General features: G+C 42.2%; 1 protein-coding gene across 1 annotated transcript in view; it reads left to right on the top strand.

The window, feature by feature from the left end:
• SEMA6B (semaphorin 6B) overlaps positions 1 to 13,758 on the top strand; it is a 98,553-nt gene that overhangs the window by 19,717 nt on the left and 65,078 nt on the right. The window contains exons 3-4 of the mRNA XM_070732103.1: positions 1,122 to 1,182; positions 5,202 to 5,264. Coding sequence (XP_070588204.1) covers positions 1,122 to 1,182; positions 5,202 to 5,264 — 124 coding nt within the window. The remainder of the gene's footprint in view (positions 1 to 1,121; positions 1,183 to 5,201; positions 5,265 to 13,758) is intronic.

The raw sequence follows: 13,758 nt of genomic DNA on the forward strand, positions 1-13,758 counted from the left end.
GTCAATTGTGGATAGTCTAAGGGAAAAATGTTGGGGGTTAGGGGTTGACACTATTCCCCCATGCCTGACGGCAGAGGTGGGTTTTAAGGAGTTTATGAAAGGCAAGGAGGGTGGGGGCAATCCTAATCTCCGGGGGGAGCTGGTTCCAGAGGGTCGGCGCCGCCACAGAGAAGGCTCTTCCCCTGGGTCCCGCCAGATGACATTGTTTAGTCGACGGGACCCGGAGAAGGCCAACTCTGTGGGACCTAACTGGTCGCTGGGATTCGTGCGGCAGAAGGCGGTCCCGGAGATATTCTGGTCCGATGCCATGAAGGGCTTTATAGGTCATAACCAACACTTTGAATTGTGACCGGAAACTGATCGGCAACCAATGCAGACTGCGGAGTGTTGGTGTAACATGGGCATTACTAGGGAAGCCCATGATTGCTCTCGCAGCTGCATTCTGCACGATCTGAAGTTTCCGAACACTTTTCAAAGGTAGCCCCATGTAGAGAGCATTACAGTAGTCGAGCCTCGAGGTGATGAGGGCATGAGTGACTGTGAGCAGTGACTCCCGGTCCAAATAGGGCCGCAACTGGTGCACCAGGCGAACCTGGGCAAACGCCCCCCTCGCCACAGCTGAGTTGCGAACCCTCTCTGAGGGGGGTCAATGATTCCTCCCCCAGGGTAATGGACGGACAGATAGAATTGTCCTTGGGAGGCAAGACCCACAGCCACTCCGTCTTATCAGGGTTGAGTTTGAGTTTGTTGACACCCATCCAGGCCCCAACAGCCTCTAGGCACCGGCACATCACTTCCACTTTTACAGACAGCTTCAAACATTGTTTCTTTATTATTGTGTTAAACTCACATTGCATTTTGAAGGTGCGCGCGCATGCCCGTGTGCACTTTTGGCGCTAGGTACGAAAAAGGTTCGCCAATACTAGTCTAGAGTTTCCTGCTCGAGCAGGGGGTTGGACTGGAAGACCTCCAAGGACCCTTCCAACTCTTGTTATTAAACGTGGTCTGGCTGTATTTGGGGAGGTCTCCAAGCTTTGACAAAGGATGAGGAAATGCAAAGTTCTTTCTCTCCGTGAGTTTCATGTTTTCTCCGTTCTCTCTCCCTCCTTCGTTCTCCGCAGGGATAATTTATACCGGATCAGCTTGGAATCTGCTGTGGCCGGAGAGATGCGATACCACCGGGTGAGTGCTGAAGCTTTCCCTCCTGCTGGTAAATTGGAGATTAGAAAGACAACCAATTGTAAACAATATTATTATTGCATTTTGGTCTATTGGTGACGGCTGGCTTTGCTGACTGAGTGAATCACCAGGAGACGGTGAGTTCTAATCCTGCCGTAGGTATGAAAGCTGGCTGGCTGACTTTGGGCCAATCATCAGGAGACGGTGAGTTCTAGTCCCGCCTTAGGCATGAAAGCTGTCTGAGTAACTGTGGGAACAGATGCCCGTCGTAAGTCGAGGTACTACCTGTATAACTCCAAGTAAATCAAACTTCTGTGAAATCAAACTGTCCATGTAGGAAGCAACACTGATTGACAATCAATTTCACCTGCTGTTGTGCACATTGAACTTTGCACAGAACGAAGGATTCGATGAGAATATTTCATTCATTTGTACCTAGGATGTCTAATTTGAGTGTTCCCTTTATTTTTTTTGAGCAGTATAGAAAACTAACTAAACTAAACATCACGCAGTCCTAGACGCTTGGGAAGTGATAGCCTTGTTATATTGTGATATAAAATCCAGCATAGTGATCTCGTTTGCTGTGTTGTATTGAAAAAAAATTAATAATTATTATTATTATTATTATTATTATTATCATTATAACAATAATAACAACAACAACAACAATAACAACAACAATAACAACAATAACAACAACAATAACAAAATAACAAAATAACAATAACAACAATAATAATAATAATAATAATAATAATAATAATAATAATAATAATAATAATAATAATATAAAAATAATATTCATCTGGCCATCAAAACTACATGGCTATGGATGAAACATAGAAACATAGAAGACTGACGGCAGAAAAAGACCTCATGGTCCACCTAGTCTGCCCTTATACTATTTTATGTATTTTATCTTAGGATAGATATATGTTTATCCCAGCCATGTTTAAATTCAGTTACTGTGGATTTATCTACCACGTCTGCTGGAAGTTTGGTCCAAGGATCTACTACTCTTTCAGTAAAATAATATTTTCTCATGTTGCTTTTGATCTTTCCCCCAACTAACTTCACATTGTGTCCCTTTGTTCTTGTGTTCACTTTCCTATTAAAAACACTTCCCTCCTGAACCTTATTTAACCCTTTGACATATTTAAATAGAAACATAGAAATGTTTTGATCATGTCCCCCCTTTCCCTTCTGTCCTCCAGACTATACAGATTGAGTTCATTAAGTCTTTCCTGATACGTTTTATGCTTAAGACCTTCCACCATTCTTGTAGCCCGTCTTTGGAGCCGTTCAATTTTATCAATGTCTTTTTGTAGGTGAGGTCTCCAGAATTGAACACAGTATTCCAAATGGGGTCTCACCAGCGCTCTACATAAGGGGATCACAATCTCCCTCTTCCTTCTTGTTAGGGTATCACATATAAAAGTGATACCCACTGTCACATCGGGGCACTTGCTACCATGTCCAGGAATTTCACAAAACACATCAAGAAATTGCAGCTTCCTGCAATAACACCAGCGGAGCTACAAAAAACTGCACTATTCGGAACATCTCCACACATGATGATACCTAGGATGCTGGCCTCCCCCTATGTCAACCCTCAGCACCAGTCAGTGGTATTTGTGACACTTTTTAAAACATTCATATTGACTGAGTTTCATATTTAATGGAGAAAGGTAATAATAATATGAATCAATAGCAGCCCACCGCCACTCAAACAATTTCTCCTTTTCCTACATACTCACTAAAACACTTGTCCAGATGGCATTAGAGAGGTATAACTGGCTTTTTATTGCTATCTTTCTAAATTTGCTCTTTTAATTCTCCAGTTGCTCGCCGCCAGTAATTTAATTTTTCCAGTCGCTTCGTCATGTTGAAACATCCACGTGTGCCTGTTTTAAAAATAAATTATCCATTCCTTCTTTTTTTTATTATTTGTTGAGAGAGAGAGAGCTATCTCAATGGTTCTCTGGAGAAAGGATCAGAAAGGGTTTATATTTTTCAGAGAGGCTCTCCAGAAAAATCTCATAAAAAGAAAATGCGTTTTTGCACTCTCTCAAAGGGAATATGGAGAAATATATTTGCTGTATGCATTTGAAAAGAAACTTAATGTGTTTTGCATTTTAGAACAATTCAAGCAATGTTTGCAAGGCTAGATTAGCAAACATTAGGAACAAATGTAGACATACTCAAAAAAAAATTATGTATAATATACGGTAATATAGCATAATTAATAGAATAGAATACAACACAATATAATTAACATATATTGCACTATATGCATTACATACATGGACATATGTATATGTGGATGTATGCATGTGGATGCATATATGTATGTATAATATATATGTATATGACATAATATACAGTATATGTATATGTATCCCAGTGACCAGTTAGGTCCCACAGAGTTGGCCTTCTTCGGGTCCCGTCAATTAAACAATGTTGTTTGGCAGGGCCCAGGGGAAGAGCCTTCTCTGTGGCGGCCCCAGCCCTCTGGAACCAACTCCCCCCAGAGATCAGAATTGCCCCCACCCTCCTCGCCTTTCGTAAGCTCCTTAAAACCCACCTCTGTCATCAGACATGAGGGAATTGAGATATACCTTCCCCCTAGACCTATACAATTTATGCATGGTATGTTTGTGTGTATGTTTGGTTTTTAATAAGGGTTTTTAGTAATTTAAATATTAGGTTTGTCATATGCTGTTTTTATTATTGTTGTTAGCCGCCCCGAGTCTACGGAGAGGGGCGGCATACAAATCTAATAAATAAATAAATGTATATTAAATATATTATTATAGTAATACAATACAATACACACACAAAAACATACAAATACACACATGTGTATATATATCTCTCTTCTGCCGGCGTGTCTCATCCGCCCGTAATTACAGGGTAATTAGTCCAGGAAGACACACACCACACGATAAAAGGAAAAGCCAAATGTTTTTATAAACAGAAAAACAGAAACAGCTCCCTTTTTAAATGTCAAAGGGGTTTTCTGGTACACACAAGGCACAGGTTAAATGCAGTCCAATTGCTCACCCAATAACTGGGAAATTGAGTCCAATTATAAAGTCCAGAGAGTCCACACACACAATCCTGAAGAGCAAAAACCACGATCTTGACGAAACAATGAATCAGATAAACTGCCATGAGGCTAAAACACCAGGCTGCAATTTTATCTGTAGCACTAATTACAGCAGCCCCACCCAACCACAGGTGGCCTCCTTTTCTCTTGTAATAATCCTTCAGTTGTTGTCTCCTATGCATCACTCCACGCATGCGTGGATGTGTCATTAATTCTTGTTCAGAATCCAGGGATGATACAGATGACTGATCTCCTGGGCTGTCTGCCAAACTCCCCACTTCCCTGTCACTCATACTTCCTTGGTTAGAGGAGACTTCGTCGGCAGATTCTACTGGGAGCAAAACAGGCCTGCGGCATGTGGATGTTTCCCCCACATCTACCTCCACATTCCTTGGGGCAGGAGCTAAGCCAGAGCTAACCACAACAACAACAACAACAACAACAACAACAACAACATATTATTATTATTATTATTATTATTATTATTATTATTATTATTATTATTATTATTTATTAGATTTGTATGCCGCCCCTCTCCGCAGACTCCGGGCAGTTATAATAATAATATTTTATAATAATAATAAAATCAACAATGCAATACAAAAACAATACTATCATTTTAAAAAAATATATACATTCTTGCAATCAATCAATCATTCAAAAACCACACATACCTGCCTTAACAAAATGAACTTCTTCTTTTTAAAACATTTTAAAGTTGCAGATTCACCTTGGCTGATCTGATGCAGAAAGATGTAAATGTTCGTTTTTGTCAGGGTATGTGGGTTGAGTTGGGGACAGGGTGTATGTTGAGAGGGAAGGGGGAGGCAGAATATATTTTTCTAAGCTATCCACGGTACCTTTTTTAAAAAAAATTGATGGGCTGTGTTTTTTTGTCCTGCTCTTGACACAGAAAATGACCTGGCGATCGAATAAACACGACATCAACATCTGTCACATGAAGGGAAAACACGAAGTAAGTAAAAAATTTCCATTTCAAATGATGCTCTGGGGTTTTCTGCAGGGTGGGGTTAGAAACATAGAAACATAGAAGATTGACGGCAGAAAAAGACCTCATGGTCCATCTAGTCTGCCCTTATACTATTTCCTGTATTTTATCTTAGGATGGATATATGTTTATCCCAGGCATGTTTAAATTCAGTTACTGTGGATTTACCAACCACGTCTGCTGGAAGTTTGTTCCAAGGATCTACTACTCTTTCAGTCAAATAATATTTTCTCAGGTTGCTTTTGATCTTTCCCCCAACTAACCTCAGATTGTACCTCCTTGTTCTTGTGTTCACTTTCCTATTAAAAACACTTCCCTCCTGAACCTTATTTAACCCTATAACATATTTAAATGTTTCGATCATGTCCCCCCTTTCCCTTCTGTCCTCCAGACTATACAGATTGGGCCACATGATTCTTGACAAATGTATCTTTTTCTTTTATGTACGCTGAGAGCATATGCACCAACACAAATTCCTTGTGTGTCCAATCACACTTGGCCAATAAAATTCTATTCTATTCTATTCTTCATGAAGTCTTTCCTGATAAGTTTTATGCTTAAGACCTTCCACCATTTTTGTAGGCTGTCCGAACAACTGTTTGAAGTTACGGCAGTGGTTAAAAAATGACTTATGATTGACGCTCATATTTAGGGTTTATTTGTAGCATCTCCATGTTCACATGATCAAGATTTGGGCATTTCACAACCAGCATGTACTATACAGCGAGATCACAATCTCCCTCTTCCTGCTTGTTATACCACTAGCTATGCAGCCAAGCATCCACCTGCTACCGCACGAATCCCAGCGAGTTGGCCTTCTCCGGGTCCCGTAGACTAAACAATGTCGTTTGGCGGGGCCCAGGGGAAGAGCCTTCTCTGTGGCGGCCCCGGCCCTCTGGAACCAACTCCCCCTGGAGATTAGAACTGCCCCCACCCTCCCTGTCTTTCGTAAACTACTCAAGACTCATTTATACCGCCGGGCATGGGGGAGTTGAGATAGCTCTTCCCCCTAGGCCATTACAAGTTATACATGGTATGTTTGTGTGTATGTTTGGTTTTTATAATAGGGGTTTTAGTTGTTTTTTTATTATTGGATTGTATATGTGGTTTTTATTATTGTTGTTAGCCACCCCGAGTCTACGGAGAGGGACGGCATACAAATCCAATAAATAATAATTATGATTATGATTATTATTAATAATAATAATATTAATTATTATTATCCTATTGCTTTTCCTACCACCTGACCGCACTGTTCACCCATTTGGAGACTGTCAGAAATCCCTACCCCTAAATCCTTCTCTTCTGAAGTTTTTGCTAACAGTTGAACTACAAGACCTCCAAGGTCCCCTCCAACTGTTCTGTTATTCTGTTACACCCAGTATTAGGTTCCAACCAGTACGGGCCACGCTGTAGCTCCAGTAGGGAAAATGGAGTTACACATGCAGCTGTGTGTCTCCAGCATGTGTGAGATTTCAGCGGTTTTTTGTTTCTGGGCATGCGCAGAAGCAAAAAAAAAATGCTGAAATCTCACGCACGTCCCCTCGCAAGATTTTCCTTCCTGTTCATGTGCAGAAGCAAAATCTCGCTCAGGTGTGCGCTGGAGTCACGGAGCTCCACAGGGAGTGGTGGCGGTAAGTGGAATCCATCCCTGGTTACATCCCGCTTTACCTCTTGAGAACCATAACTAGCAGGCATTGGATGGAGACATTCCGTCCCAAGGACCGTCCCATAGATTTCCACTGCTCTCCTCTCCTCTGCCTTCTGTGCATCAGGCACTGGACCCAGCTGTTCCTCCTCTTCTTCATCAGCCACCTCCAGGCCTGGGGGCTGTTGACTCTCCATTTGATGGCCCAGACTCCGCATCCACCTTTTGACCCAAAGGCATAAGAACCTAAGAGGAGCCCTGCTGAATCAGGCCAAAGCCCATCAAGTCCAGCATTCTGCGTCATACAGTGGCCCATCAATTGTCCATGGGGATCTTGAGCAGAAAGAGAAGGCAAGACCCTCCCTTTCCCCTGATCCCCAACAAATGGGACCCAAGGGAATCCTGCCTGCCTCAACCAACATAGAGGCGGCACATGGACATCCATTTCAATAATCATCTATATGCTTGGCATCCATGAATCTGTCTAATCCTGCCTTGAAGCTATCCAGGCTGACAGCTGTCACAACCTCTTCTGGAAGTGAATTCCATAAACCAACGAAAGGACCATCCCATAGATTTCCACTGCTCTGTTCTCCTCTCCTCTGCCTTCTGCGCATCAGGCACTGGACCCAGCTGTTCTTCCTCTTCTTCATCAACCACCTCCAGAACATAAGAAGAGCCATGCTGAATCGGACCAAAGCCCATCAAGTCCAGCATTCTGTGTCCCACAGTGGCCCACCAATTGTCCTTGGGGATCTTGAGCAGAAAGAGAAGGCAAGACCCTCCCTTTCCCCTGACCCCCAACAAATGGTACTCAAGGGAATCCTGCCTGCCTCAACCAACATAGAGGCGGCACATGGACATCCGTTCCAATATTCCCATTGAGCACAAAATTAAGCTCCCATTGAGCTTAAAAACCGTGGCATTTTTTTTCCTTTTAACAACCATTCTGTTCACTTTGCAATAGCGGTATTTGCTTTACGAGTCCTGCAAACATGTTGGTAAAATCTGGTGGATCACGTAGTTGTCTCAAATTACGACTGTCAAAGACCCACAAATAGAAATTCCAAGTTCCGTTACGTGATAAATCAAAGACTACCTGTATTTGTTTCTTGTTTCTTTAGAAAAAAGTTTATTAAATATATAAACATTTTAAAAATACATAATCTTTTTTCTCTATTTCATACTCGTTTGCACTAATATTGTGTTGTACAATGTCTTAAGCCAGACAAAACAAATATAGAAAGGAAAATAGCAGATAGAGATAGAGGAAAGAAAAAGGATCATAGAAACATAGAAATATATAACCATCAATGTTGTGGTTAGCTCTGGCCCTGCTCCTGCCCCAAGGACTGTGGATGTGGGGGAGACATCCACATGCTGCAGGCCTGTTTTGCCCCTGGTGGAATCTGCTGATGAAGGCTCCTCTGACCAAGAAGACATGAGTGACAGGGAGGAGGAGAGTGTGGCAGACAGCTCAGAAGGAGATCAATTATCTAGCTCCTCCTTGGATTCAGAACAAGAGTTAATGATACAGCCACGCATGCGGAGAGCGATGCATAGGCAACAACAACTGAGAGATTATGATCAAAGAAAATGAGGCCACCTGTGGTTGGATGGGGCTGTGGTAATTAGTGAGGCTGCTATAAATAGCAGCCTGTGGGTTTGGCCATTGTGGAGGATTATCTGATCGTTGTGTTTCGTGACTGCTTTACTGACTTTGACCTTTTGTGTGCTGATTTTTCCCCGCTTTGAAACTAAACCAGAGCAAAGTGTGTTTCACTTTGTGAAAGAAGAAGGACTGTGAATTGCCTCACAGCTGCAAGCTAAGTATCACAGAACTGATAAGGGACTTGTACAAATTACCAGTTTGTTTGGAGACGAGTGCTCTTTGCTCTACCAAAAGAGGGCTTGGTTTAAGTGAATTTTCATTATAAAGAACATTGTTTTGAATTTTCAAACGTGTGTGTGTCTGAAATTGTATCTGTGCATTTTTGGGAGGATTCTACCAGAGAGCTCGATAGAACAGTCAACCACCCACAAATGGAAATTCCAAGTTCTGTTACGGTGATAAATCAAGGACTACCTGTATTTGTTATGTTAAATTTTTTATTTGGTTCTCCGGATTTCAGATTCATGCAGCTAAGATCCTGTTTTCCAGGAAAATCCGCCTCTGCAGCTGGAATAAATGATGCGTTTCTGCAAATTTGCTAATAATTGTCATATTGGGGGCAGCGTGGCTCCCACGCTGATAAAGCAAAGCTGATAAACAAGAAAATTTCGTTGCAGCTTCTGGAAGTAGAAAAACAAAAAGTAAAAAAAACCCCAACCAGTTGGAGCAACATAATATGTGCAAAATGCTCCAGGGAAGGAAATTGAGTGTGTTTCACACCAGCCACAGAGGATGGAAATTGTGCTAAGCTCTTAAAGTGACCTTCGGCTTGCTTTGCCTTGGAGAAATTGCCAGCAAATCTGAAGGAAATTGCAAAATCTGTCTGGCCATAATTCCCAAATTTTGCAATTTAGACAAGTCTCTGAAACCTGCAATTATTCTGCAAGGTTCCTTTGCTCTCCTGGCTTGGGGAAATCATGTGGGTTTGCAACTTGAATGTCAGAAAGGAGGCAAAAATTTATCTCGGTTATATTTTTTAGATGGATAGATAGATAGATAGATAGATAGATAGATAGATAGATAGATAGATAGATAGATAGACAGACAGACAGACAGACAGACAGACAGACAGACAGACAGACAGACAGACAGACAGACAGACAGACAGATAGAGACAGAGGAAGGAAGGAAGGAAAGAGGGGAGGAAAGGGAAGGGAAGAAAGGAAGGGAAGGGAAGAGAAGAGGGAGGGAAGGAAGGAAGGAAAGAGGGGAGGAAAGGGAAGGGAAGAGGAAAGGAAGGAAGGAAGGAAGGAAGGAAGGAAGGAAGGAAGGAAGGAAGGAAGGAAGGAAGGAAGGAAGGAAGGAAAGTTGTTAGGGGCACTGAAAAATCCACCTTTGACTTTCAACAGTTCATTTAGTGACCGTTCCAAGTTACAATGGCACTGAGAACAGTGATACATGATCACTTTCCACACTTACGACCATCACAACATCCTCTTGGCCACATCATCAATATATATATATGTAGATAATATGTAAAAATAGAGGAGAAGATATATGAAAGGAAGAAAATATATATGATATATGAGATAAAGGAAAGACAATTGGACAGGGGACGAAAGACACACCAGTGCACTTATGTACGGCCCTTACTGACCTCTTAGGAACCTGGAGAGGTCAATCATGGAGAGTCTAAGGGAGAAATGTTAGGGGTTAGGGGTTGACACTACTGAGTCCGGTAATGAGTTCCACGCTTCGACAACTCGATTGTTAAAGTCATATTTTTTAGAGTCAAGTTTGGAGTGGTTAATATTAAGTTTGAATCTGTTGAGTGCTCTTGTGTTGTTGCGGTTGAAGCTGAAGTAGTCATTGACCGGTAGGACGTTGCAGCATATGATCTTGTGGGCAATACTTAAATCGTAGTTCTAGGCTTTCTAGACCCAGGATTGTTAGTCTATTTTCGTAGGGTATTCTGTTTCGAATAGAGGAATGAAGGGCTCTTCTGGTGAAATACCTTTGGACGTTTTCAAGGGTGTTGATGTCCGAGATGTGGTATGGGTTCCAGACAGATGAGCTGTATTCAAGGATGGGTCTGGCAAACGTTTTGTAGGCTCTTGTGAGTAGTGTGAAATTGCCGGAGCAGAAGCTACGTAGGATCAGGTCAACAACTCTAGAAGCCTTTTTGGCGATATTGTTGCAGTGGGCTTTAGCACTTAGGTCATTTGATATTAGTATTCCAAGGTCTTTTACTACTTACAAACTTTTCTACTTAAGAACCTGGTCACGGAACAGCTTAAGTTCTTAAGTAGAGGCACCACTCTATTTATTAACATTAGAAATCTTTGTGGGTTTCTGATTTCAGATTTTTCTTTCAATGCTTTTTCTCTTCCATATGCTAAATATTTAAACACCTCGCTGGAAGGATGGGTTGTCAGTCCTTTGAGTGCCACCATCTTTTTTCTTTAATTTTCAAATATTTTTTGCGTCCTGCACATGGACAGCAGCAAAATCTCACAAGAGGATGCTCGCATGCACGAGATTTTTTTGCTTCTGTGCATGTGCTGGAATTTTTTAAAACCACTGAAATTATGCACGCATGTCCCCTTGCAAGATTTTGGTGGATACACAGAAGCAAAAATTCACACTGGGGATGTGCATATGTGTGCATGTGTTAGCACATGTGTGTACACAAGAACACCCCCCCAAGTTGTGTGTGCACACATGTGCTAAGAAGCAGTGGGAGTGATGTGCCGGTGCCTGGAGGCTGTTGGGGCCTGGATGGGTGTCAACAGACTCAAACTCAACCCTGATAAGACGGAGTGGCTGTGGGTTCTGCCTCCCAGGGACAATTCCATCTGTCCGTCCATAACCCTTATTGACCCCCTCAGAGAGGGTCCGCAACATAGAAACATAGAAACATAGAAGTCTGACGGCAGAAAAAGACCTCATGGTTCATCTAGTCTGCCCTTATACTATTTTCTGTATTTTATCTTAGGATGGATATATGTTTATCCCAGGCATGTTTAAATTCAGTTACTGTGGATTTATCTACCACGTCTGCTGCAAGTTTGTTCCAAGGATCTACTACTCTTTCAGTAAAATAATATTTTCTCATGTTGCTTTTGATCTTTCCCCCAACTAACTTCAGATTGTGTCCCCTTGTTCTTGTGTTCACTTTCCTATTAAAAACACTTCCCTCCTGAACCTTATTTAACCCTTTAATATATTTAAATGTTTCAATCATGTCCCCCCTTTTCCTTCTGTCCTCCAGACTATACAGATTGAGTTCATTAAGTCTTTCCTGATACTTTTTATGCTTAAGACCTTCCACCATTCTTGTAGCCCGTCTTTGGACCTGTTCAATTTTGTCAATATCTTTTTGTAGGTGAGGTCTCCAGAACTGAACACAGTATTCCAAATGTGGTCTCACCAGCATTCTATATAGCGGGATCATAATCTCCCTCTCCCTGCTTGTTATACCTCTAGCTATGCAGCCAAGCATCCTACTTGCTTTCCCTACCGCCTGACTGCACTGTTCACCCATTTTGAGACTGTCAGAAATTATTACCCCTAAATCCTTTTCTTTTGAAGTATTTGCTAACACAGAACTGCCAATACAATACTCAGATTGAGGATTCCTTTTCCCCAAGTGCATTATTTTACATTTGGAAACATTAAACTGTAGTTTCCATTGCTTTGACCATTTATCTAGTAAAGCTAAATCATTTACCATATTACAGACCCCTCCAGGAATATCAACCCTATTGCACACTTTAGAGTCATCGGCAAATAGGCAAACTTTCCCTACCAAACCTTCCCCTATGTCACTCACAAACATATTAAAAAGAATAGGACCCAGAACAGACCCTTGTGGCACACCGCTTGTAACCTGACTCTGCTCAGAATACTCGCCATTAACAATAACTCTCTGATGTCTATGCTTCAGCCAGCTGCAAATCCATTGAACTATCCAGGGATTAAGTCCAATCTTCACTAATTTATCTATCAGCTCTTTATGTGGAACCATATCAAAGGCTTTGCTGAAGTCCAGGTAGGCAATATCCACGGCACCACCTTCATCCAACACCTTTGTGACATAGTCAAAGAAATCAATGAGATTAGTCTGACATGATTTGCCTTCAGTAAAGCCATGCTGATTTGGGTCCAATAAGTTATTGTTTTTTAGGTGCTGATTTATCCTCTTTTTGAGTAGAATCTCCATCATTTTAACTACAACTGATGTCAAGCTAACTGGCCTGTAGTTACCAGCTTCTTCTCTACTGCCCTTCTTGTGGATAGGCACAACACTGGCCATTCTCCAATCCTCAGGAACTTCTCCTGTTAACAAGGATTGGTTAAACAAATCAGTCAGGGGGATAGTAATGACAGATCTGAGTTCTTTAAGAACTCTGGGGTGGATGCCATCTGGACCCATTGCCTTATTTATCTTTAATCGTTCAAGTTCTTCTAAGACATCGGCTTCTAAGATCACTGGAGCTGAATCCGTACAGCTGGAAGCAATGCTATATCCCTCTATAGTATTATTTTGTAAGGTGTCTTTTGAGAAAACTGAACAGAAGTAGCTATTGAAATGGTCAGCGATCTCCTTATTCCCATTAATGCATGTATTATTCCCGGTACTAAGTTTCGTGATGCAACTTGGGCGTCCTCCTCGATCCACAGCTCACATTAGAGAAACATCTTTCAGCTGTGGCGAGGGGGGGGGGGGCTGGTGCACCAGTTGCGGCCCTATCTGGACCGGGACTCACTGCTCACAGTCACTCATGTCCTCATCACCTCAAAGTTCGACTACTGTAATGCTCTCTACATGGGGCTACCTTTGAAAAGTGTTCGGAAACTTCAGATCGTGCAGAATGCAGCTGCGAGAGCAATCATGGGCTTCCCAAGGTATGCCCATGTTACACCAACACTCCGCAGTCTGCATTGGTTGCCGATCAATTTCCGGTCACAATTCAAAGTGTTGGTTATGACCTATAAAGCCCTTCATGGCATCGGACCAGAATATCTCCGGGACCGCCTTCTGCCGCACGAATCCCAGCGACTGGTTAGGTCCCACAGAGTTGGCCTTCTCCGGGTCCCATCGACTAAACAATGTCGCTTGGCGGGACCCAGGGGAAGAGCCTTCTCTGTGGTGGCCCCGACCCTCTGGAACCAGCTCCCCCCAGAGATTAGAACTGCCC

The sequence above is a fragment of the Erythrolamprus reginae genome, chromosome 1 (assembly GCF_031021105.1).
Source record: "Erythrolamprus reginae isolate rEryReg1 chromosome 1, rEryReg1.hap1, whole genome shotgun sequence".
NCBI classification, from domain to species: domain Eukaryota; kingdom Metazoa; phylum Chordata; class Lepidosauria; order Squamata; family Dipsadidae; genus Erythrolamprus; species Erythrolamprus reginae.